This window comes from Pseudopipra pipra, chromosome 1, assembly GCF_036250125.1.
Source record: "Pseudopipra pipra isolate bDixPip1 chromosome 1, bDixPip1.hap1, whole genome shotgun sequence".
In the NCBI taxonomy this organism is placed as follows: Eukaryota; Metazoa; Chordata; class Aves; order Passeriformes; family Pipridae; genus Pseudopipra; species Pseudopipra pipra.
In genome coordinates, this window is record NC_087549.1 from 61,114,572 (window position 1) to 61,140,653 (window position 26,082).

At 39.8% G+C, this 26,082-nt stretch overlaps 1 protein-coding gene across 6 annotated transcripts in view; it reads left to right on the forward strand.

The window, feature by feature from the left end:
* CARMIL1 (capping protein regulator and myosin 1 linker 1) overlaps positions 1-26,082 on the forward strand; it is a 194,121-nt gene that overhangs the window by 62,357 nt on the left and 105,682 nt on the right. For all 6 annotated transcript variants that reach the window (XM_064658373.1, XM_064658390.1, XM_064658379.1 and 3 more), the window contains exons 3-5: positions 18,110-18,160; positions 22,493-22,552; positions 24,777-24,898. In XM_064658373.1, coding sequence (XP_064514443.1) covers positions 18,110-18,160; positions 22,493-22,552; positions 24,777-24,898 — 233 coding nt within the window. The remainder of the gene's footprint in view (positions 1-18,109; positions 18,161-22,492; positions 22,553-24,776; positions 24,899-26,082) is intronic.

Below are 26,082 nucleotides of genomic sequence, written 5' to 3' on the forward strand. Positions count from 1 at the left end.
GTACAAATGTACTTATCTTGGCTGATGCAATAGCTAGATGGAAGCAGAAAGAAACCACTTGTTTGGAAACCACTTGTGTATTTGTGGGTAGCAGGAATGCCAGAATTACAGCCGACTTGACCAAAATGACATACTTTATATATGTTAGGGCATATGAATGAAGCATGCTACCAAGTTAATATGCCCAAAATGGGAGCTGATTTTACAGTGAACTCATTTCTTTGCTTCAGCCTTGTTGAGTTTGCTTTTTAATTCTGTGAATTAGCATTAATACACGTGGGAGGACATTTTCTTTGGATCCTGCATTACATTATTCTGAATTGTGTAAAAGCCCTGTGAGAGGAGTTGAATGTCTGTCTCCTCATCTACCCTGTTAATGGGCTTTGCACTATGTATTTTTGCACCTATTTGAAGCAGTGATACTAGTTTTCCAATTACTGTTTGAGCTCTTTGACTGTGCCGACAGGTAGTTATGCAACATGTCTGAGTTGCTTCCCTTTTCCCAAGAGTAAGCAAGGACTAACAGGACAGGTATTGGCTTCTTTGTGCAAATTAACTCTTAAACTGAAATTTGGAGCTGTGGATACTTTGAACAGGTCCTTGACTAATGAAGATGAGAGGCTACTATCTCTTAAAGAGTGGATGGGTACTAGCAGTGTCAAGAGAACTGGATTTTGTTCTGATCCTTTTGAAAAGTTGAGTACAAATTCGTATGGCAATTTTGGTTTTCATCCATTGTAGGAAGAGGTGACTTTTATTTATTTAAGGTTAATCAGCTGAAATGGCACTGATTGTTCTAGTGTAGGGGTTAAAGAAATACGTAAACCCTCATGTGTGTGTTTGTTATGGTGCTACTTGGGTGCCCCAGTGATCTGCCCTACCGGCCTCCAGTGTCTCTTTCTCCTTTAGGCACCTCCACCATGCCTGTGCTGCTGCACTTAGAACAGGGAGCATCTTTGTCAGATTTATCAGCAGAGGCACCTCCAAATGAGGCATCTGTGTCTGGTAGAATGCTTTAGTGTGAACTGCCAGGTGGTAATTACCTGAGGGAAGGGCTTCCAGGGCAGGGTCTATGTATCTAGATCACAGGATGACTCAAAGTCATAATGCTGTGGTGCATCACTGGCTTGTTTAGATACTTAATTACATTGCTCTAGCTCTCTGCTCTTTCCTACAATAATAATACCCATCTTATGTCTGGTCTTTTCTAAAGAAAAGTTAGGATAGGCTTCTCTTCTGTCTTTGGGGTTTGTCCTGTTGACAAAAAGCAAAAGGGATGGTAGTTAAAATCGTGGAACTTGCCCACCTCTGAGGGAAGGCCCTCCTTCCAGTACAAAATGGCTAGCAAACTCTGGCTGAGCCAGCTGTGCCAGTTTTAGGAAGTTTCCATCCCTGTTTGCCACCTGCCCCTTTGGCAGAAATTCCGGCTCCCCCAGCCGGGTTGGTGACATAAGACAAAGGAATACGTCTACATGGGGTGCTGGAGGACTGACTCGGTGTGCGTGCATGTGGTAGCCCCCAGCCTGACTGAGCAACCTGAGCATCTGTGTGGCATTGCAAGTGCCCTGCAGTGTGATGGAACTGGGGAGAGAGTGGGCTCAGCCTCTCGGGGTTAGCTCTGTGGTTATGCTGGATTAGGTGTAGTACGCGGCTGCATCCTAAGACTGCGTTTTGGCACGTGCATGGAGGCTTTTCACCTCTAATTGATTTCCCTCATTTTCTTGCCTGCTTTGTGTAAGTGTGACCTAGAACATGAAGTGCCAAGGCTGATGTAGTGCTCTTTGCTCTGCAAGCAGTCTTATGTATTATTCCAGGGTATTAATTTAGTTCCCTTTTTTTAATTAGGAGATTTTTTTTCCTCTTGGGTTGAATGATTTAGATTACCTGCTGCTTATCAATGGTTTAGTGGATGTAGTTGGATTTTGGAAGAGAGCAGTTTATATGCATAAAAGAGGAAGAAAGAGATTCTGCTTCTAGTGCTGGTGGATCATCTTCAAATATTTGTGTGACTGTCGCTAGAAAAAAAAGGCACCGTGTATTTGTGTTACTGTTGTAAAGCTCGGTGTCTTTTTCTTTAGTGTCCCAAACCATGTATAGCTCTTGCCTTCTTGCCCTCCTCCGTCCAATATATGCTTTAATTAATACCTAGAGTGAGACAGAGATAACTGTTCAACTCTAGACTTCTTTGAGGTTGTGTGTTATATAGATTTGTTGACTGTATTTTGATAACAAAATTGACTTCTGCAACTATACCAGGAATGTACCAGTTCTATGGACTGGGGAGATAGCTTTAGCTGTAATTTTTAGTTAGTTGATTTGGTTTTTTTAAGGGACATTAGCTTTTAAGTCTTATCCTTTCCTTCATAGTTTTCAGAGAGCCTCATTTGTTTTTAGTGCCAAAAAGTTTCTCCCTTCTCTAGTATTAGCAAATTAAACACAAATCAGTATGGTTTTGTTGCTTCTTTAAAATTGTTGGTTAACTTACATTGTAGACTCTCTGCATTAATTTATTTATTAGAATGAACCAGAAAAATGCTTGAATTATTGCTCCATTAGAAAAGCACTGTTAATTTAGGGATATAAATCACAGGAGTATATGCACTGCAGGGGATGTTATTTCAAACTAATAATCTGGAATAGAGCAGCACCACCTTGTTTAAAGGAAGTATGATTCTGCAGCCATCTATGCATTTGCTACTGAAAAGGGATATGTTTATAATATCAACAGAGTGAATTTAGAGAATCAAGTCACGTGCCATGGTAAAAGTGACCTGGAAAGAAATATTTTCACAGTTTTATGTTGTCACTGTTTTTCATTCATTACACATACACACATCCCTGACTGAGATGGTTTTTGTTTTGTTTGTTGGTTTCAGAAGCCTCCTGGCTTTTCCTAAGAATTATTTAGTGTCCCAGATCTGCCAATTATGAGCTTCTCAAGCTATGGGCACAGAAGCAGAGGGACAAACCTTCAGGCAGAAACATGGTGCAAATAGCACTGAAGCAGCTGTAGACAAAAGGGCAGGCTGTGCATTTGCTAACATAAGAATTGAGTGCACTGGAGTTGCAACAAAGGCATATGAAAGGTGACAAATTTAGCCCATGGTAAACTTGCCTATGGGAGAGACCTCAGTCCCTGCTAAGTGTCAGGTGTTCACTGTTTTTAATTCAAGACAGCTGCACTTGGCACAGATTAACCCTTTTGTGAACCTCTTTCCTCTGTAACCTCTTTCCTCCTTTCTCTGTAACCCACATGCATTTGAGTTTCTCTGGTCATGTTGTCTGATTACACTTGAGGGACAAAGAAGCAAAACTTGGTAAAATATTAAAGGTACATAAGGTGCATTTCTCCTGTATTTCCAGGCCTGTGCTGATCCAGGTGAAACCATGGATGTCATGGCACATCTGGATATCATGGCACTCTAGGTTTACATGAACTCAGTAGCCAGAATCCAATATGGCTTGCATGAGTTGCATGTCAGAATGCACAGCGTGTCTCAAGTGTGTTGACTTACTGAGCACGAGCAGAACAGCTATCAGTGGAGCAGACAGTAGAGCAGCCCAGGCTTTCCAGATGCATTCAGTGTGCTATGTATGAGTGTAATCTTTCTTGTTTCTACATGGAACAAATCTTCCAGAACCACAGTTGAAGAAGATGGTCAGCCTCAGCCTAATTTTTCTTCTTACAAGTTCTTCTTCAGTATCTGCAAGTTGCCAACAAGTAGCAACTTCAGACAGTATACATAAAAACCACTGTCCTTACCAGTGAAGACTTATGTGGGATACTGAAGTCTTTGGACTGGTTACACAGCCTTCTGGAAGCAGAAACATGGCAAACACTAGGGATTGAGAGAAGAGGAAAAAAAAACCCATGTGTTAGTCCTCAAAATTGGATTACCTTGGCATTTGTCATGTTCTGTAGTGTTTTTACTTTGCGTTAAAGCCTCTTTCTGGTTTGATTGCTGGGAAGTATCCATTTCATGTTCCCCTCCCCAGGGAGGACACCTGATTATGAGAGCTGAGGCTTGGCCCTCTCTGGTTGTGTATTACATCACATCTCTATTCAGTGACCTCACTTTTTCAATGCTTGTTTGTGTATTGCAGCTGTTGCTGCACTGGCTCTGTGGAGGGCTCCTTGAAGCCTGTGATCTATAGGCTTTGACCCCTTTGGAGGGAGCATTATTGAGTACCAGTGTTTCAGACAGCTGTGTTTCATTCATCATGTGTTTATAGTGACATGATCATTACAACCAGGGTCAGATCACATACTGTGAACCTTGAGGAGCAGAAGAAGGTTATGTTTTTCTAACTAATTTACTAGGCTTCAGAAACTTCATAGAATTAATTGCTTTGTACCACGAGTGGGTCAGTGATATACTTTGAATGCTGTTATGTATTTTCACGTGGCTTCAGGAAAAGTGAAACTGCCCCCTCACCCTTATCCACTTTTGCAAAATTATTATTTTAAAGAAAAATTCTTCTGACTTTTTATTAGCAGCCACCACAGATGCTTAGCTTCTGAAACTGCTCTGAGGCATTAGACTGAGGAGCTGAGGTTACAGGCCCCATGCTGATGTTGTTGGATGAAGCACTTTTTCATGCAAAGAGTGGGCATAAAGATATATTAAGTTAAAAGCCTGGTGTTTGGCATCTGTACTCGAAAGGGTTATATATACTTGCTTCCAGCACCTGCATTTTTAAATTAGGGCCTTAATTACATGTCTGTGTATGATAACAATTTCTGGGAGTGACCTCATTAAAAATGTACTTTATGATCATGATGATGTGATCATTTGAGGCAAAAAGCCAGGTTTTGTTTTTTCTTTTGAATGGATTGGGCAGTGAGCACTGTTGCTTTTTTAGCTTGGGAAAAGTAGTGTCTCCTGGAGCTTCTTTATTCACCCTGGAGTAGATGTCAATAGAGTGCCCCATTGTTTCCATCTCTCTTGACCACTGCTTAAAGAGAAATCTATACCTGAAGATAGAAGATCTCTTAATTTCTCATCTATTTATGACCAAGGGGGAAGTAGGACCCTTTCAGAATTGGTGGGAGCTCTGCAATACAACTGAATTTAAAAAGTCATTCTATCGCAGACACATTGACATGGATGTTTTCTTCTCCTTGTCTTAATTTCTTGCTGCACTTGTGTGAGAAATACTAGGATTTAAGAAAGGGAAAGAGAAGATATCTATACTCAGTGTGCAAGAAAATAAAACATGATAATGTAGACAAATTGAGTGATCAGAAGACCCTGACACAGAAGAAACGGAATATAAGACTGGGGGTTTGTTTCGGTGTTGCAGTTGTGGAAGGAGGTTTGAGGTTTGATTGCTGTGTTTTGCTGACATCATTAATGTTCTCATCTGAATAATGAAGTTAATTGTCTAATAATACAAGTGTTTGTGTGTGGGCAGAACTCAAATCTTCAATGATGTTCTGATGTCTTCTGATGCTCTGTTGGGTAAAATTTTGTGCAAACCTGCTAACAAGAAAGCGATCATTTATTTATGGTGTGTTTGGGAACTTAGCCATGTAATTTAAAAACTTTACAGTGATTTCTTTAAAACTTCTAATTTTAGTTGTACAAAACTTTGTGTTGATATAAGCATCAAAGCTCAACAAAAGGAAAAGAAAACATATTTAGAACTTTAAGCAATGCAAGATCTTGAGAAGAGATGATAAACAAGAAGTGGGTAGAAAAGTCGTGATTATACACAGGAATCAGCCATTTAGGCAGCAGAATTGAATGACGTTTTCCTTTCTGACTTCTGTGAGAAGGCCAGCAAAATTGACTGAATCCAGGTGAATTTATTGAAGTGGTTGATGGATGATGTATAACTACAGCAAATCAATGTTTAGCTAAACTGGGTGTATACATTAATGTCATACTTAATAACTGGGTAAGCTTAAAGTTACACTTGCAAGCCTTGTTCTTACAAACTAAACTGAGATGGACTGTCCTGTAACGGACTAATACTTCACTTTCACTCTGTAGACTAAGTAATAAAGTCTTCTCTGAAGTGAATAGATGGCAAGAAAAGGCAACAGTAGCAACTGCATGGAGCTCGCCCAGGAAACTGAACATTGGTGGTAGTTTTTTCTAAGGAAAAACACTTGCACATTGTTGTGGAATATGATTACCACCGTTTGGTTTTGTTTTTGCAGTTAAAAAAAATCAACCAACCAATCAAAAAAAGAACCCTTCACCGGCATAAAGAATCAAAGAAACCACAACTTCTTACAAAAAGAGGAAATAACAACAATACTTCTTTGAGATGGTTGACAGCGGTTCAACATGATTATAGCATGGGTTTTGTCTCACTTATGTTGGCTTTAAAGCCGTGATGATATCATGTTGGGATTAAAGTCTGTCTGTAGTAGAATAACGACCTTTGGGGCCTTTTTTTTTATTTAGGTACTGCCTAGCTTAAGAACATAATAAAGACACAAATTGTATGCATAAACACCCTGTGTCAGAGTCGAAAAGGTAGAGCATGGGAAAGATATAGCATGAAAAAATTTTGTCTGTGATATGTTGAATTTCAGCTGAAGGCTTCCCAGTACATCTCAAATGGTAGGTGAGCAAGTTGTTTTTCAGCCATGTGATTGAATAGGTAGAGATAATAGGCCAGGGGATCCCATGCTTGAAAGGCATTCTGTCTTCTTAAAGTTGTGTCTGTTTTAATTTTTCTCTCTGTTTTGATCACCAGCTGAGCAGTTTTGATGGCAAGAGCGTAGTGGTGCTTGGAAAGAGCCTAGAAAAATGCTTAGAAAGGGCATGCTTATAAACTGCATCTGTGCTGCAGTCAGGATACCCACTGACTTATCTTATTCAAGGAAGCTTTAAAGTCCCTTAAAACCAGGGTGTGACTGACAATCATGTGGAGTTGGGTCTAGCCTGAAAGGCCTGCCTGTGGAATGGGGAAGCTGTTAGGCAGTTAGCTCTTCTAGAGCAATATGTTGCTGTGCCTCTGATGGTGTTGGTAGCTGGGCCATATTGCTGCTAAGCTGACCTTGGTTTGCAGTCATGTATTTGCCTGCAGAAGAGGCTGCCTTTGGTTGTGCTGGTGGTTCAGTGCTGGTGGCACATGGGTCTTAGGCTGTGGGGGAGTGGTCTCACCACAGTAAAAACTGCTGCTGAGCCAGGTGAGTGCCCACCTTTCCTTCTTATTTGTAGAGCTATAGCAGCTTTTTCTCTGTCAGAAATTCCTTTAAAAACAAAATGTTAATGTTTCAATTACAGTTTTTGAAGCTGTGTTCTGTCCTCTACCAGGATAATTTTTAGGGTGTGTACAAGAGTGATCACTTGAGATTGAAACCTGGCTTGCAGGAATTGGGTCATTAAGCTCCTGAGGTTGGGGATTTTGCCACTAGCTCCCAGGGGGCTGCTCAGCCCAGCCAACACTGCTGCTCCTCATGGTGCTCCATGAGCTCCTCATGCCTTGTGTAACCCAGCAAAGAGCTCTGGAGAGTGGATTGACTTGGTCATCAGAAGAGTTTAAGTAGTCCCAGAACAGGCCAGGGAAAGGGTTGTCTGAGAGGAACCAAAGGTTTGGCTGCCTGGAGAATGGGGGCAAAGAGCAAAGGCTGCTCTCAGGTTTACTTTCCTTTTTGGCAGACTGTACTATACCTCCATAGTGAAAATTAAGATAGTATACAAATTGAAGAGCTTGCAAATCATTATTCTGGATAAAATGATAAAGCCTAGAAGGATCTAGTTCACTTGACACTTCTGTAGCTTGTTCTGACAAGCTGACTCAGTTGTGAATTCACAGTAGTGAAGTAACCTTTTAAAAGCTCTATTCCTCTCTGTAAGATTCTTGTGTTCTGAAATGAGCAATGGTTAAGCAGCATTAAGTGTATGGATCAGTGCTTACAAATCCAAAATCCACAAACGAATTGTTCTGAGAAACAGTTTGATTTAGAAGACCTTTGCATCAGAATCTTGTGAAGGCTTTTTGGGGAAGCAAGCTGATTTTTTTGCAGATTTTCAGAGACATAGGTAGCTTACAAACCACTGAAATGTTCTGTATATCTAGAAGCTATCTACTGAGTGTTGAGTACAAGTGTAACAGTTATACTTAACTCCTAAGTTTGAAGAGCAGAATTATTTGTTGGGTTTGCATTCAGTGGCTTGTAGTTTCCTTTTTTTTTTGAGCCTGGTTTCTGACATTTGTATTTGGAAGTTTGTTTTCCATTTGGCTGTTCAAAATTGGTGTTCTCAGATAAATGGGGATATTTTGTTACTACATGCATTTTGTCAAGTTAATATACTGTATAAGAAGCTGTACAAGTAACACATAGGCAGTATTAGCGTGATACATTTAAGAATCCTCACAAACCCAGAAGTTATAAAAATGGCTTTTATATTGAATAGGAGCATATTCATTTTTAATAATGAACAACATTAGATAATTGACATCGTATGACTTAAAAATCAGCACAAAGAATAATAGCCCTCCATCAATGGTTATGTAGTGAGTTTTGCCCTGCATATGCAGCTTGAATTTCTTAGGCAGACAAGACAGTGTGCATTTTAGGAGTAGGCTGAAACTGCCAAGTATTTTTTTTGCAGCATGTTGGAGGCAAAATTGCTTGTCTGGAATGTGGCAATTCTTGAATTTCTGTCTAGGGGAAAGCCAGATTCAATCAGTTGTGTCACTGCCCAAGGCTGGCCTGGCCTCTGGGTTTCCTGCCTGCTAGATATGGAGTGGGAGCAGGGGGAAGGGGGTGGGAGTGGGAATTCCAGTTGGGATTTGTTGTCTAGTACAGAATTTCCTAAGAAGGATTCTATCCAGCTTCATGCACCTGCATGACAAGGGAGTAGGGACATTGTTCACACCTCAGTTGTTTAATTGCCCTGACTGTAAGAGTTAAGTGTGTGACAGAGAAGTTTTCATGTGTTTTCCCCAGGAGATGATAGTTACTCATCAGCTAAACTGTTGGATGGATGGTCGGCACTGGGTAAGCCAGCCATTTTCAGCTCCCACCACTTGATAGTGGTGGATAGATGGATACTATGGGAAAGCTCCATACTGCAAGGGACCTCTCTTTCACTTCCCATTGCATGTGAGGATAGCAGTGGGCATTCCAGCCCTGCTTTCTTGTGCAGAGACAGGAGAGTTACTTGCTCTCTTCTTGCCATTTCTGAAAGATGTTTTAAACTCTGAAAGAAAAGATTTCTTTAGCAGAGGAGAAATGTGAAACACTAGAAATAAAGTAGCTGTAAAAGAGATCGTCTTATGAAATGTAGAACAGTATAACAAAATATCTGAGTTTGGGGACTGGGAATATAGTGGTGACTTTTAAGGATTTTAAATGGCCAAGTAACTGGTTCCAGCACTCAAGCACCATTCCTCTCTTGAAAGACTGATGGTCTTAAGATATCAAAATATATGAAGATGAAGACTTACAGTGTAGCTCAAGTAATTAGGGACGGAGAGGTTGTCACAGTTGTGTTAGATACAGCGGGTACTTTGTGTTTTACAGATGATAGAGATGGAAAAAAGGTTCTGTGGGGAAACAAGAGGAAGAAAAGGAAATCAGAGTGCACCTGAGGACAGCAATGAGGCTCCTACAGTAGTGTAGAGGAGCAGAGCTTGAGTGAACCCCTCTGGACCTAATGAAGAAGAGCGTTTTGTCTTGCACCTGTTTCTTTGCGAAAGAACTGCCTAGGCTAGGCTTAAAGGTTTTTATAACTCTCCGCCCATTGTTTTGGGTTTGGGTTTCAACTTGTATGTACCATGGAGAGTACACAAAAGACTTAATTCTAGAGATTTATTAAGCTGAAATCTTTCTCTGGCCCTTAGCTCTTGGGATGGTCCAAGGTCAATGTTTTTGAAACGGTGATTTATGGCAGTGGCTATTGAGGAAAATTTTTTAATGTGTTATTTATTTCATTTTAATATTAAGTGGAAGTAAGTGCATTGCACTTTGCTAATTAAATGTTTAATCTTTAATCATTTAATTGTTGGTAGCTAAAAGCAAATACAATAGTTTCTTATAAAGTGCTTGCACTGTGGATCAAATTGCATTTCCTCTGTACCTGAAGCTTTTGTTTTGCTTCCTGGTTTTTAAAGTTCTTCATTGTGGTTGCTGTGACACACTTAGAGAGCAATCCCGTCAACAAGGATCACTGGAAAATGTTTAATCTGGCATTTCTAAGTGATGAAATTAAAGAAGATAAGAATAAAAGCACTGGAATAGCAAAATCTATTTCCAGTTACTTCTGCATAGAAACAGCATCATATGCAGCAGACCAAAATACTTCCAGTTGTAACTGCTGTCCATAAACACAGAAAGAAGCTCTGTGTAGGAAGAGGGAAGGTGTATGGATGTTCCTTATTATTAACACCATGGATAGGTAATGGGAGGGCTTTTTTAAATTATGCCTGTATGCTCTTTTTTCTGATGGAGGGAAGAAGCACAAGAGAGTAAAAAAATTTTCTCGGAAGATGCTAGAGCCCAGGGCCTTTTGAAGTTGACGGGATGTTCTCAACCGGTAATTTAGCCAAGTATGGGGGGGCTAGAACATTGTAAAAGCCTGGTACATGGGAAAGGTATCCTGCTGAGACACTTTGTAACCTGAATTGTGACAGTGAATCTATGTAATGGCTGTATACAGATAAGAATGAAAGTGGAGAAAAAACTTTGAAATAAAGGTGTATTCACGCTAATGTGCTAGTGACCTACTTATGTGTAATGTAGGTACAGAGCAGGAAAACCGCCTTTGGGGTGATATGCCTCATTGATGAGTTACAAGTGAAGGTATGTGGTTGAACGTGCACCCCTCCCGCTCCCGTCCTCTACCCTGACTGGGGTCAGCCCAGGCTGGGTCCAGTGCTGTGGAGAGGACTTTGTATTGTTGAAGTGCTGCTGCTTTCTGTTTCCTATTTTCATGACTGAGAGCAGGCTTAAGTATTGCGGTAGGTAGATCTTCTGGTATTTAGTGCTTTACTTTTAGGTTTTTTTGTTGTTGGGAATTGCGTGGTTGTGAGCAGACGAGGAAGTTTTGCAGTCCACAGGGGATTGCGATGGCTTTAGTGCACTGTATTGGATGTCTCTCACAATGTCATGAAACTGTTCTGTGACTGACTGTTTGGAAGTACAAGGGAGCCTTGTGCACATACGCAATAGATGTCTGCCCTTCCACAAGCAGCTCTGGTTAATGGAAATGATAAGATACAAAACTTTTGAGCGTAAAGTCTCTAAAGCAAGGGAGTCCCAGTCTGCACCACCGGTGATCAGGTCGCAGTCTACTTCAAGTGACGGGGGTTGGCAGTTGGGGTGTCCACAGCTCCTGTTGCTGTCATTGGTAATATCTGACCAAAGGTGAATTTCTGTCTCTGTTTCTTCCGAAATCCCACCTTTACTGGAGTACCTGGGTTGTTTGCTTGTTGCAGACAGGGTTATAGCAAGTGCACATGTTTCTTTGTGCTTCAGGTGTTAAAGAAGCACAATTTGATTCATGTGTCTTTTGTAAACAGTTTGCAGGGCTAGAACGCTACTTGTAGATGGTAGTGGAAGTGTTGTGAGTGCTGTCAGAGGAGCTAATGAACAAATTTGGTTTAGTCTGGAAATTCTGTCTTAATTTGCTGATAAACCTCCAAGCTATGTTGTTTCTTCTCATACTCCAGAATTAGGGCCCTTTTACTCAAAGCTTCTCTTTCAAGCTTTGTCACTTCATTTTGCCCTTTTGTTTTAGGCAAATCTCTGCGTGTCTGTGACTTGATTTTCATCAGTTCTAAAATGAGGATAGTTTTCTCTTAACTGTCTTCTAGGCAGGGCTCGTTCATTGTTGCCTGTGAAGTAGAAACTGCTCTGCAGATTTGAACCGCTCTCCAATGCTAAATAAGCATTTCTGCTAAAAGGGTCCTGTAACTTAGACTGAAAGGGAAATTTGTGTGAAGCACTCCATTGTGCCATCTTGTGGTGTCCCGTGTCTTGTTTGGTACATTAATATAAAGGTGCTTCTCTTCTCTTTAAACACAGCAGATTTATTGCCAGCTGTTTTGATATCTGAGCACACATTTTTTGTAAAAAACCTCAACATTTCAACTAAAACTTATTCCCTATACCATCCTTTGCTATCCAGAAAATATGGAAATTGGTGACCCATAACAGATCAGGCTTGAGTTTTTAATGCAGTGTGATGGAAAGAAGGACCAGGGAAAAGCTGTGCCCTGCACAGCATGCCAGTGGCAGGCAGGCTTGCTCTCTGTCCATGGCTCCACTAAGGGGACCTTGCTGGGGCACCAGGAAGCAGTGGTTGACTTCAGGAATGATAATAGAGAAACATGCAACAGAGCAGACCTTCATGGGGATGGCTGATGTAGTTACTTGAGCTGTAGAGCTTGTGCAGGAGAGAATTGTACTGATGCAAATAACAGCTCCCCTTACTGCTGCTGCTGGTCTGCTCTGGGATGTGTTTTGGTCTTTGGCTGGCCACACAGGCACCAGCCACTTAGGCAAGCCTCGGAATGTGTTCAACTTGGCTCAGGGAGGGAGAATTTTTTTTTAATGTGTGAATTGAAATACACTAACCCTTTCAAAAGGGATCTTCTCCAGCTCCAGAGACTGTTTAAGTATTGGTGGATAAATAAGTAGACATTTGGAACAGGAGTGAATAAGGTTTGTCAATGGGTTTATCATAGATTCCACTTTAAAAGTAACTGAAACCAAATGGTTAGAGACAAATTCAACCTCAGACAACTGAGAGGGCTGTTGTGGGTAAAGGTGGTGATGCTGCGAGCCCTCAGATTGGGGTTGAATTGGGCTGCTTTGCTGGTGTCAGCACTCTGCAGAGAAACCCACCATATGCCAAGTGATGCCACCGTTTCAAATGATGCAGCATACGTGTTTTCGCTGTGCCTGAGCTAATCAGCCCTCCAAAAAGCCCTTCAGGATGTCAGCTAGCCTCTTTGTGTAGGGAGGCTCAGTGCTTTCAGCAGGAACTGCCTTGCTCAAAACCAGCTGTAATATCTCTAACATGTTGTTGAAAGGGGCCTTTTATCTAATCGAACTCCAGTTGCTTCAGGATGAAGCATTTACAACATCAGGAATGCAACCTGGGAAATGAATGGTCGATCCTATAGGGACTGAGAGAGACTGGATGCACTAACATGTATTGATTCATCTGTATTTGAACAAAACAAAAACTGTATTAGTGCTGCTGCTTTACCTCGCATTATTGTGTGTACATTAGATATTGAATCAGCAGTAGCAATGGAAAGCTTATGATAGAAGTCATAAAGCAACTAATAAGGGTGGAAACTTAAAAATGGTGATGTTTTGGATAATAATGGTAATGAGTAATGATAAAAATAGGGATGGTATAACTAAAAGGTATATACAGAAAAGCAACTGTCTTCTGGTTTCAAGGCATTCTCAAAATGATGGCTATCTAAATCAGAAAATTTGTTCCAAATGTCTCCTTCCTCAAGTAAATTATAATGGAAGAGACTGAATCAATTTTTAGGCTGACAAAATGGCAAATGCTGGGGGCAAAAGAAACTACAGTGGAAGGAAAGGTACAGAGAGTGTATTTTAAGAAGTAAAATTGAAGCAGTTGATGAAAAAAAGGACAGAGTTGGTTGTTGGGGGGAGGGCTTTAAAGTGTCAATCAGTTTTCAGCAAGAGGAAAACATTTGTTTAATCCACAATTTTTTTGAAATTTTAGGAGAGGGGAGTTTCAAAACATCTGTGGTAGTGAGTGGAGTGAGCGTGGTGCAACTTCCCACGGCCCATGGAGTGCTGAGGTGGTTCCATTTTGTTTCATGTTTAGTCACGAAGCCGTGTATGCTCACTGTGTTTTCCAGAGCTCTTTATTCCTGGACATTTTAATAAGGGTAGTAGTGTTTTTTAAAAGATTTTAATTTGCTTATGAATTTGAAACTGCTTTGAATATAGATAAGGTGGCTTGAGTTGCTGTGGTCTGTCTGGCAAAATAGATGCAATTAGCACAGAGCTGTGTTACTCTAATGATCTTCCCAAGAGTGACTGCCAGCTAGGGTGGCTGGATTAACCCAGTGGAGCCCTGTTAATTTAAGTTACAGTGCTAAAATGGATAGTAAGGCTAGGATTTGACAATAAATCACAAATGCTTCTGTATGTTTATGTTTTAGTGATATACTCACTGAGGATCTGTGTTCAAATTAGTTTTATTTACTGAAACAGATTATTTATTCTGGTAAATTGAAGATGACCTTGTAGGTCATGAGTCTCTGGAGAAATAATTTGCAGGGTAGGTTTTTGGTAAATGTTTCAAAATTTTGACTGGTTTCATGTACACTCTGAGCAGTGTAGGGAGCGTTATGGAATTTGGAATGATAAAAACATTAAGAAATCATCAACTCGGGTGTATGTGTGTGAGTTGGAGTCATTTAAAATTCAAATCATAATCCTATTTTATGCTTAAAAAAGACAGAGTAGGAAGACAGACAGAAGCTGCTGTTAACTAAATATAATTCTCTTTTATCATCCCTTCCATGGAACAACAGCCAGGTTGTGTACCCTGTATAAAATTTGCCTGGATGTGCTTGCTGCCATCATATCAGTACTTGCAAACCTTTTGGCTTACATGTGTGTTAAAGCGTGAATCAACTAATAAGTGTCTTTCTTTACCCTGCATGTGTTTATCTTTTGATGGCATCTTTTAACATTATTAATGATTGAATACTACTTGTGACCAAACAAAATGGTTATGGAGGAGCGGGGCTGTGACACATTATGTAGAACAAGTCAGATCATTTTCTTATCAGATGATAAAGTGAATTATACACTGTGCCCAGCTGACCTTCCTGATAGGTTGTGAGCCAAGGGAGTACTTTGTTCAGGGTTGTCCCCAGAATTAGGGGGTCTGCTCCTCTGAGTCTCTGATTTTCAAAGTGCCTTGGATCATGAAGCTTCACTTGTACTCAAGGTTCTCCCAGTGCAAAAAGAATGTAACGGTGGCAGAACCTTCTCAATAGAGATGCTTGAGGATTGCTAGAGAGTAATAGTGGCTGCTTCTGCTTTTAGTTTCTTTGTATGAAGAAGTTAAAAACTGCAAGAAATCTAGATGCTTCTGAAAGCCCTAGATAATTGTGCAATTGAGCACACACTTGTTATTCGTGTCAGATGAATGCACAGAGACCTGGGTCTTCCTTCACAAAAATAACTCGCTTCTTAAAAGGGGACTTGAGCTGACAAGTGTGAAAACACCTCTGGTGCCTCTGCCTTTGGTGACAGCATGGTATGTCATAAGCAAAAGCATAGAGTGATACGTTGTTTTAGGTAGTCTGTAATACGTGTTCTGTTGCCCTTGCGAGTACTAACAACCGTGCAGAATCCTATGGACAAAGACGTGGGTGAGCCGATATCTTAATGGCCATTATTTGTTTATGCATTGCAGCCTTATTGAGGAGAAGGAGGTCACTGGAAACCGTTCATATTTCACAGCTTATTCAGCAAGTCTCAAGTTGAATCAGGGTACAGGCTACTTTGTTTCTAAACGTGAACAAAAATGGTGATGTTAAAATGCAGATGTTGCATAATATTTTGAAAAAATAGAAAAAAAATCAGAAAGCAGTAAACTAAAGCTGATCCTCTCAAGGGTCATGGTGCATACTCATGGATTTTAGGAGCTAAAATTGTGAAAAAAAGCAAAACCTCCTCTTAGCCAATTCTGCCATTGTAAAAAAACCATAATTAATAAATAAATAATAATTAAAAAAAATCTAGGCCTGCTGTTGTCAAGATGGGGTATTAACTTTGCAGTAATAATTGACCTTGTCTTCAATTGCTTTTATGTGAAAATCAAACTCTTACTTGTTTGTGACAGTCTCAACTGTGAAAACTGTAGAAACCTTGGTGTTATGGGATTAGAGGGCTCAGGCTTTTTTTTTGTACCATTTTATTGCTCAAGGTTAGCTCTTTACCTGCTGAATGGGGAGTATCATCTTACAGCAGTCCTCTCCTTTGTATATAAATGCATCTTAAGGTAAGTGGGTGTTTCAGCTTTGTTGGTTTTAGAAAGATCACTTTGGGATCATTAATACATCTACCACGAGAATATATACTGACATGTGCTCTGTTGGAAATGCTTTTCCAACATAATTCTGTTAGAGCCTTCTGGTTACCTGGTTTGCATTTAACTTCGTTATCTGGACTGCTCATGTGTACTGTAATCATGTTAAATCGACCCTGTCAATGCTCGTAAAGTAGCTTGAACCCATATATGCAAGCAAATGTTTTATAACAAGACTGTGTCATGACTTTCCTGCAGCCAGCTGTCCCACTGTGGTGGCATACACACGAGCACTGATCTCTCTAATGTTGTAGACCACTACCTAGAAGGTAAATATGGAAAGCAGTTCATCAAAAGGTGTCCTTTTCCCTGACTGTCTCACTTGTGCACCTGAGATGTGGTGACCAGAAGCAGGAGAAGCTGTTTGCAACTGCTCTGCTGGCTGCCCTGGAGCGATGTTTTTGGTGATACCAGTGCAGGGAGGGTGCCTGATCACATACCCCTCTTCAGAGCTGAGCAGCTTGTTTGTGGGTGGGTTTGTAAGTGAGTTTGTGAACAAGAGGGGCACTCTTACTGATAGTGAAGCTATTTTGTGAGCACATAGGGGTGAGATCTTCCCCAGAGGGTCCCAGGAGAGTGGTGTGCACCAGCTGTGAGTGACTATCCTGAGGAGGTGGGTGAGGGAGGGGAAAGATAAGGTTTTATCAGTGTGAGAGAGAGCCAGTGTCGGGCTCAACTGTGGTTGTGCAGTGAAAAAAACCCTCAGGTAGGCCCTTCCCCTTTCTTCTCTTTGTGCAGGATTGTAGAAGACATATTTGGGATAGGTGCAGCTAGAAGGAAAGAAGAAGAGATTCTTTCTCCCCTACATGTGAGCAAGAAGATGAGGCAGGTCTGTCTGACAGGGCCTGGACGTGCCCGGCAGCATAAAGGGGCTTCAGTGTAGGGCTTAGCCTTACAGAAGGCATTGGTTGTTTTACAATGGTTTGGCTCTACATCAGTGGTAACCAGAGCACCAGGTCTAATCACATCAACCCTGAAACAATCTGCTAATGTCCGACATTGGTACAGAACTTGTGCTTTTAAGTTTTACCAAGGTGTGATTCAGCTGAGATACTAAAGCTGAAATCCAACCTTTGAAGTGTTTGAACAGTGTTCAGAGCTAGCTACTGGCTTGCCCTCTCAAGCTAGTTCTCCCTCTCTGAGCAAGGAACACGTTTTTTTGTCAACTTGATCAGCTGATGTTGGATACTTACTGATCAGAGCTGAGTTCAGGAGGTCCTAGCTGTGTAAAAAGCTCTGCACATGCTGTGGGATTTTGATGCAGCATTCAAATCGAGTTTGTTTCTTTTTTCTTTTTTTTTTTTTTTTTCTGGAAAAAGATGTAGCCAATAGTACATAATTCTGTAGGCAGGTGAATCAACAAAGAGTACTGTAGTTTTGCCATATGAGTCATCCCTTTTGCAAAGTGTAAAATCTGTGAGTGGGATGTGCTCCTGGAGATTGGAGGGATATCATATAGAATTGTTATATTTTGATTGGCAGTAGCTTCCAAAATACAAGTTTTGCTGTGTTTTCTTACCAGAGTTACTGGTCTCACTAGTCTAACTGCGTTTTTGCTGGATAAAAAATGAGGGTGGTATCAATAAGAAATCTTTGTATTCTTGCTCTGGAAATGTACCAAATGTGTCCAAAAGAAAATGTTTGCTTACGGTTTCTTACATCACCAATAACATCATGTTGTGTATTTTTTTACATTTAAAGACATCCTGTGTTCCTGGTAGGACTTCTTATCCTTGCTTCTTTTTAAAATATCACTAAGATTGCTATTACATGTTCTTGAGAGATTGATTAAACAAATTTCTTCAGTTCAATGGTGTGCTAACTAGCTTGTAGCTGATCAGATTGCTGAAGTCTCTTCATTGTCTACTGGATCTGATTGCAGTTTTGCTTCCTTCAGTGTATGACAGCAAAGGGAGTCTATACTCAGTCTGCTAGAGGCTTTTTGCCTCTGGTTTCAGGATTTTCCTGGAAAAGAATCTTTAATAATATTAAATATTTCTTACAAATTCTGTTCTTTTTATTTTTTGTTTTTTTTTCAATAGGTGTTGGCATCATGTCGGGCATTTCTTTTAACATCTCGGATTCCCACCAAGGTAAAATCACTGTGCTTCTGTAACTGTTCTGAGATTTTAGATACAAATGTAAGCTACATAAACTATGTAGCAAAAATTTAGCATATTTTAGTTATACTGGTACATCTGTTTAAAAATAAAAACATAATTGAGGGATGATAAGTTGCATGGTCTTGAGTTAGAGTGATGCTTCCATTAGTGTATGCCTTAAATGAATTCGTCAATACATACATATATATATGTATATATATATATATATACACCATTTCAGAGGAATTTTAACTTCTAGAACTGCAGGTGGCTGAAGAGTTATGTTGTAAACTCCAGCTTGAAGAACTGTGAAATGAGCCTGATTATCTTTATAGAGGGACAGTTTATGTGCAAACAAGCTGATGGCATTCCCTCTAGTGTTTGTAGTGTCAAATAGGATTATATTTGATTTGGAGGTAGAAACTGTGTTGAGTTTTATTAAATTCTGTTGTTTTCTAATGATTTCCGTTCATTTTGAAAAGCATCTTGGCAACCTGCCTTGCCAATGCTGGTGAATTATTTTTGCTATGCCTGTGACAATTTGTAGTGATTGTTGTAGCAGAGAAAGATAATTTCCATATAAATAAAAGTGACTGATGTGGAAGAACATCTCTTGTCCAGCTTGGAATCAGTGAATGAGGACTTGGCACATATCCTATTTTGTTGTATTCTACACATAAGTGTGTGAGTATATATATACTTTATAGAAAAAACAGAATCAATAAATTGAATGATTGATACCAGATTTTCAGTTATGGCCACTGGTAAATTTGACCATCCCCACCTGTAATTTGAAGATGCTGACTGACATGTAGGATGACTGTAGCTTGAATTTCTGCTGAAACTTATTTTCCTCAGTTGATCACTCTGTCCCTGCAGCACAGATGTCTCTGGTTGGTTGTCTGTTGGCTTTTGGATCACTGCAGTTTTCAGCCAGGGCTTTTTAAGGCAAGGTTTGGTGACTGCTTGCGTGGAAACATAGATGCAGTTAATGAACAGCTCAGACATCAGTGCAGTGGCATCATGATAGACAAGTGGTGATCATGATCTTGTTAAACTATAGTAAAGCCGTTGTAATTCATCAAAAAGCTCTTGAAGGCTGGGGCTTGGAATACTAAGTGATAACTCTAGGTCTGGTTTAGCGTTTCAGGCAACTCTGAGAACTCCTTTTATTAAATAGATTTACATTGTTGAAAAACTTGTTTTAGTTTTCATGAAAATCTAGAATATGTATTCTGTGCTAATAGAAGTGTGACTCTAGGGATAGAAGCAAGATGATGAGACACTGTGCTTATGATTTATATTTCATTAAACTTTGTACATCTGAACAGCTGTTAGGATGGTTGAAAATGCATTTCTACCAGGGTTAGTGAAACTTATTGAATTTACTAATGTCTGTAGTATTTTCAAAAGCTGCTCAGAAGCTTTCTGAGCCCGATAGCTTCCATGTAACTGTCAGGCAGTAACTCCTAGAAAGACAGCTGAGAACATTGAGCAAAGACACATTATTTCTTTCACAAAGTTGAGGGGGGAACTTCTCACAAAATTACGCACACCAAATGATGGCCAGTTCTGACTGACTGTTATTGCTACATTCAATTCCAAACTTCACTTTTCCTTAAACAATGATGTTGAGATGTATCTACTAAACAAGGATCAAGATTAAAAGTTGATTAACTACAATATCAACTAACATCATTACCCTTAGAACAAAGGTATTACAATAACTGCCTCTTAACTCCACACTCGGGCCCAGTCAGTTCATTCCCACTAATCTAGATGGACTGATAGGGAAGGAAGGGCAGTATTCTTGCTAGAGTCCATATAAAACATAATTGCAACATTAGTAAATGTTGGGTGTGTTATCAATCACACAAATAAGTGTATGAAATATTTGTGGGAATATAATTCAGATTTGTGAATGTATTCCTAGAGCAACTTTCATTAAGTTTTGGCTTAAAAAATTGAACACTGTGAAATTAGCTGTCTAGGTAACTGAAGGGTTCCTAAACGAGAGGCACACATAACCTTTTAAGAGGATTTTTAAACCATATAATTTTCAGTAATAAATGAGATTATGCTTTTTAAAACCTTGTAAAAATTATTTCTTAGTTTGAGGTAGAAGATGGTTAGAATGTGTTCTACATTTTTGCTGCAAAGCAAAGACTGTAAAATCATATTTTTGAGTTAGAAAAATGAACCAAAGATGAACTGTAGAGATATTACCATGTTTCCCGGTATTTGTTAATTCTAGTCAAGAGGATTTTTGTAAACTGAATTTTTGAGTCTGGGTCTGTGTAAACTTTTCTCAGGAATAGAAATGTATTTTTGATTGTGTGTACATATGTATATGTTTGCACATACAAAATACATTATCAAAAGAAGAAATTTCAATCTGATAGGTAAATAATTTTCAAAATATGAAGGATTTCAATCACGGAAACTTTCCCCTTAAAATTTCATTGTGATTTAGGTAAACAAATGTTGGATAATCTCATGTTTGATTAATTTGACTAGCACTGGAGAAAAAAAGCTTTTCGCTTCTCTATGTGTAGTCTAGCTTACTCCAATAGCCAACAAGAGCTGCTACGGATTTTTTGGTGGTATTTTGTTTGTTTGTTTTTATTTGGTTTTGTTTGTGTGGTTTTTTGGATTTTTTTTCATGTGGGGGGAGTTTGCTTTTGTTTTGTTTTTGTTTTGTTTTTGTTTTGTTCTTGTTTGGTTTTCTTTTTCTTTCTGGCCTGAGCAAACTGCACAGGGCCATGTCATCACAAAAGATTGCCAGTCTTAGCTTAGAAATAAAGCACTGAACAGAAGTGAATGCCTTTACCCTTGGGAAAATGCAAGGTGTTGGTATGGGCTCTGGGAAGATGCTTGTGCTGGTTCTTTCTCTCCTGCCTCAGTTCCCTGTGCTTGCCTGCATTGTAACCAGGTGCAGTGACACCCCTGAAACTGCCTGTGTGCTGTGGATGCTGCCCCTGCAGCAGAATGTGTGAAATGAAGCACATGAAGTCTCAAAAACTTCAGAGTAAGGTTCGGTCACTGAACCAGGTTTTTGGTAGAAGGTGAACTTTGCACGGAAACGGGAGGGGTGCTTATATCTTCTGATGCTGCCGAATCATGAAGGAGACTGCAGGGATCAGAAAATAGGCAACAAACAGCAAAGAGACAGTAGTAACAAAAGTTTTCTGGAAAGCTTTTTGCTGGTTGTTGTGGTTGGAAACTATATCCTCTGTTCCTGACTTCCTGATGTGCTGTTGCAGGCTTTACAGGGAGGGAGTCTTGAGAGCTGCATCTGGGTTCTGAGCACCTCAGTAGTCATTCAGGGTTGACTTTTTAAAAGATTGTCACAAATACAGAAAAAGAATAATATGGTGTTTGCCAGTTAGCCAGGGAGCACCCTGACTGTGAACCTAGCATAAGACAAAGTACAGGAAACTGTGCAATTTAGACAGACTGCTCAGTTACAATGGTTTTAATGATAACTAAAAGGAAATGACCAGGCTAATGTCTTGCCCTCTAGTTATGACTCAGTCCAAGAGGTTTGTTTCTTTCTGTATATCTCAGCTATCAAGATGTTTGTCTACACAGTTGTGAATTCAGATCTTAGCACTCTCCCTGTAGCCCTAGTGTTGTCCTTGGAAAAGAATTCCCCATCTTCTTTTAAGCTTCCGTTTGGATTCAGTATGTTCTTCCCTGCCTGTTCTGATTGTTGTCCAAATACCCCACTCAGACAAAGCTAATGCATTGCTTCCTCTCATACTTAAGATACTCTAAAGCAGTCTGGGGCATTTATGTGTTTATATCTGTATCAATCTATTTATATACAGTATTTTTATTCTCATATATATATGTATAATTATGTGTGTCCCTTCAGCTTCTGTGCAGTAAAATTTTTCACATCTATGATCAGTGTAACTAATGAAAGAATAATTGTGAAGCTGTAAGGATTGTAATTAATGATTATTCAGTCACAGGAGTACACATCAGTAGGGTATTGTATTAATGATGCTTTTTATAGTAACATTTTGCCATAAAATTTATGATTTGCTTACGTGCTTATAGCTTGCAGTAAAATGCCCAGTATGGTATTCCTATAACCTCTAATAATGATTTGAACCTGTAACAAGCAAATCTAAGTATTCTTTTAGTGAAAAATGTGATCAGATAAGATATTAAAAAATATTTAGTGTCAATTACAGAAACTGATGTCAAATATCAGTAGCCTTGCTCAAAGTTTTCTTAACCTCATTGAGAAACGTAAGTGCTCTTTAAAATAAGATGATGTTTGCACTAATGTAGTGTTTTCTTTTTTAACTACAGTTAGAACTAACTTTCAGCTACTTGGAAATCCAGGGAGTAACTTCCAGTAAACCTGGTCAGGTGAGTGTATTCTATATAAAAGATACTTGTTTACTCATTGCCAAATATGTTCCAATCAAGGAGGTAATACTCTAACATGCAGGTGTCCCCGTCCACTGAGCGCACTGTGCATTTGCATTCTTGTATTCATGCTGCTCTAAAGTCTTAACAATAATGATAAGAATTTAAAGAGTCAGTTTTAGGAATGTGTTGTGCAGGTGGGATGGTGATAAGAAATTGGTTTTTTCCTAATTCAGTATGGTACAAGTTTTCATTTGTATTACAAGTGGATATTTTTCTCAGAAGTGATAAAGCAATGGTGGCTGGTTTGCAGTAATCACCACACAAACTGCAATGGCTTCTCCGGTGTATACCTTTATGGGCAAGCCAAAAGCTACTGCTTACATTGCAGGCAGAAATGCTTTTCTTTCAACTATTCTTGGTGCCGTTACTCTATACAACACAAAATATATTTGACAGCAAGTTATGTGCCCAAAAAAGTGAATGTCAAAAAGAAGATGCTGAAAAGAAGAATGCCTTTAAAGTAGTTTTAATTCATAATATGAACATATTGTCAAGATTTGACAGTTCAATTGTATCAAAGTCTTCATGTGTTTCATGTGTGTTTGGCTTTTAAAGGGCTTTTTAAGAATAGGAGCGCCTGAGACACTATTTGAACTCTGAAAAGCTCTCATTGTATTAATATGTCATCTTTTTAACCTGACTTTTGAAACTGTCCTTAAAGGAGAGGGGAAAAAAAGGTCCAGGTGTTTTAATAGGGAGACATTTACTAAATTCTATGGTTTTGTGGCTTTTTTTATTCAAGGTACTAAAATGTCAGGGTTGCTATTGCTAATTATTCTTCGAGGCATAGACAGTCACTGTTGCAGCAGAGTTTATAAGAGATTATCAGCAACCTCACTGAGCATACATATTTTTCTAAAATATTTTTAAAGATATTTCATATTTACATTCATTTGTGTTTTAAATGAGTAAGGTTTATAGCTGAAGGCAGGTGGAGTCCTAGATTATTGTTTGCAGGGCAGACGCTATTGTTGCAGTTTTCCTGCAAGCAGCATGTTACAGCCATGATGCCAGAAGGATGTAGTTTTGTGCTAGGCGTCTTGCAGAAAGCCATGATAAGATAAGTGAACAAATGGACAGAGTAATATAAGAAAATGTTATGTTAATACTGATGAATAACAGTAGTAAGTTACCCACTCATTCATCATCAGGGAGTGATGGCAACAAGTTCAGAAAGGAGTTGAATTGGTTGTAAAAGGAGTGAAGATTCTTAGTGTGCTTTGTGCAAATACAGCCTCTTCTAGGATTATCCTGGTGGTGACCCTAGACGTGAACTGGGAACAAAAAGAGCCCTGGGAACCGGTTTCAGTAAAAACCAGTTCTCTGTAGCATACTACACAGTGTCTCCTCTCCTACTGTCTGTCTGTACTTATTTATTCCTAATGTTGCTTTCTTACTGTGCATGCATAGCTCCTCATCTAAAAGAGCTTATGACTTGGGCTGTGTTAACTATTCTCACTGGAGAAAACAGAAACATTACATTGCTTCCTGCGATGCAGCCAAAAGCAGCAGCAGACTGTATGATGTGTCAGTCATACCGTAATCTGATTTGATTCTGAACAGTCAATATCTAACAGAGACAGGTTGCAAACGGCTTTATTTTCCCCCCTTGCTGAAGCACTTGTCCCCCAGACATGCTGTGAGGTTGTCTGAGTTACTGCTTCATCTGAACTGAAACAATGTATCAACACAGCATTTTCTTGGAGGGCATACAACAAAGCATTAGAGCTTTTCCAGAGGATCACAGCCATAAAAGACTTTTACTTTTTGCTAGAGGAAACAGGCACCCTGCTCATTCAATAGTTTCCTGTCAGGCTGTGCTTGCTTCTCCTGGTGTTCTGGGACGTGTTTCAAATGAGGACAATGCTGTGAAAAGTTCTTGGTTTTACAAGTGTCAGCTGAGGTCAAGATCCTTTGAAAATTGTATTCCCGTGGGAAGCAGGGCACTCTTAGAAAAAGCAAAGTTTGAGTATGGGGGTCTTGTACATTCAAGAACAACTTTTAGAAACTTTACCTGAAGCATTGCTGTGTCACGTCTTAAAGAATAACAGATTCCTACCAGCAGGCAAAGCATTCAGCTGGCGTTCAAAATGCTCCCCTTTTTAAATGAATGTGAATTATAAGGCACCCAGTTCTTGCCCTCTTGCACTCCTGTTTATAGTTGATTATGGAAACTGAGAAATGCAGCATCTCCATGAAGATGGCGTCTTCAGAGGACGTGAATGAGGTGCTGGCACACATTGGGACCTGCCTCAGGAAGATATTCCCTGGACTCTCACCAGTGTAAGTATTTTTTAGGGCACCTCTACTGGGAACAGATTGTGCGGAAACGGTGACAAGCCACCTCTTCTTATCCACTGGTCTCTCCACCCTGACCTCAGAAATGCACTGAGGATAGGAGAAACAGCTTGAGGCAAGCAGTAAGCTTTTGTCCAGGTATATGGCAGAACCAGCAGACAGTGCAGAGCACAGGTAGACCATGTGTGGTCTTCTAGGGTCATAAGTGCCTTTGGTTTGAAGGGGACTGCAAGCATTTGAAGTCTTCCGTTTTCATTTTACCCTGTTACCTCTCTAGCCTCAGGTTCTGTCTTTTTGTTGTAACTTGCTCCCTTTTGGTTCATTTTATTCCCCCCCCCAGAAGTAAAATCAGAGTTGAGAGAAGAGTAAATTCCATTTACTTTCAGTGTTTGTGGAACAACACACGTGATTGTGAACCCAGTTAGCCTAGTTCTTCAAAACAGAGCCCTGGGCAGTCTTGCTCATGCCTTTTGTTTTCTCTCTTACCTGTGCCTGGATTTTATTGCCTTGCAGCAATTTTCAGTACTTTTTCTTTATTTTTTTTTCTCTCTTCTCTGAGTTATTGCCTCATCTTCTTCACTTTCACCAGATCATGCAGCTCTGCTTTATTCTCTTCAGTTCCTGGTTTTCAGCATTAGTAGAGAAAAGACTCCTTCCAGACATGTTGATTTTTATAAGTGAACTTTAGTAACAGACTTTAGATGTGAATGGTCAGGCTAAACTGACACGTTTTATTCTGGGTGCATGTCTTTATTATTCACCTTTCCTGTAGGTGGTGTAGGAAATCAAGTTCATAGATTCTGGATGGCAGGTGTTTTTTTGTTTTGTTTTGGGGGTTTTGTTTGGTTTGGGTTTTGTGGTTTTGTTGGGGGTTTGTTGTTTTTTGTTGTATTTGTTTTTGTTCATTTTTGGGTTTTGCCAGTTTTCCTCTCTGGCAGTGTTATTAACTGCCTTAGTAGAGATTGAGCTCTTCCTTCAAAGAGCGTGCGTGCAACTGATCAGGTTTGCTATAAAACCTCAGTAATGCTGTGAGACATGCAGACAGAAAGAGGGAAGAGGGCTGGGAGGTTACATGTGTTTGTCAGAGTGTTTATGAAGGCCTTGAGCTTTATACATGTTTTCTGTGTGCTTTCTTGAGAACTTTGCTGAAGCATTTGGGGGAAAGTGGT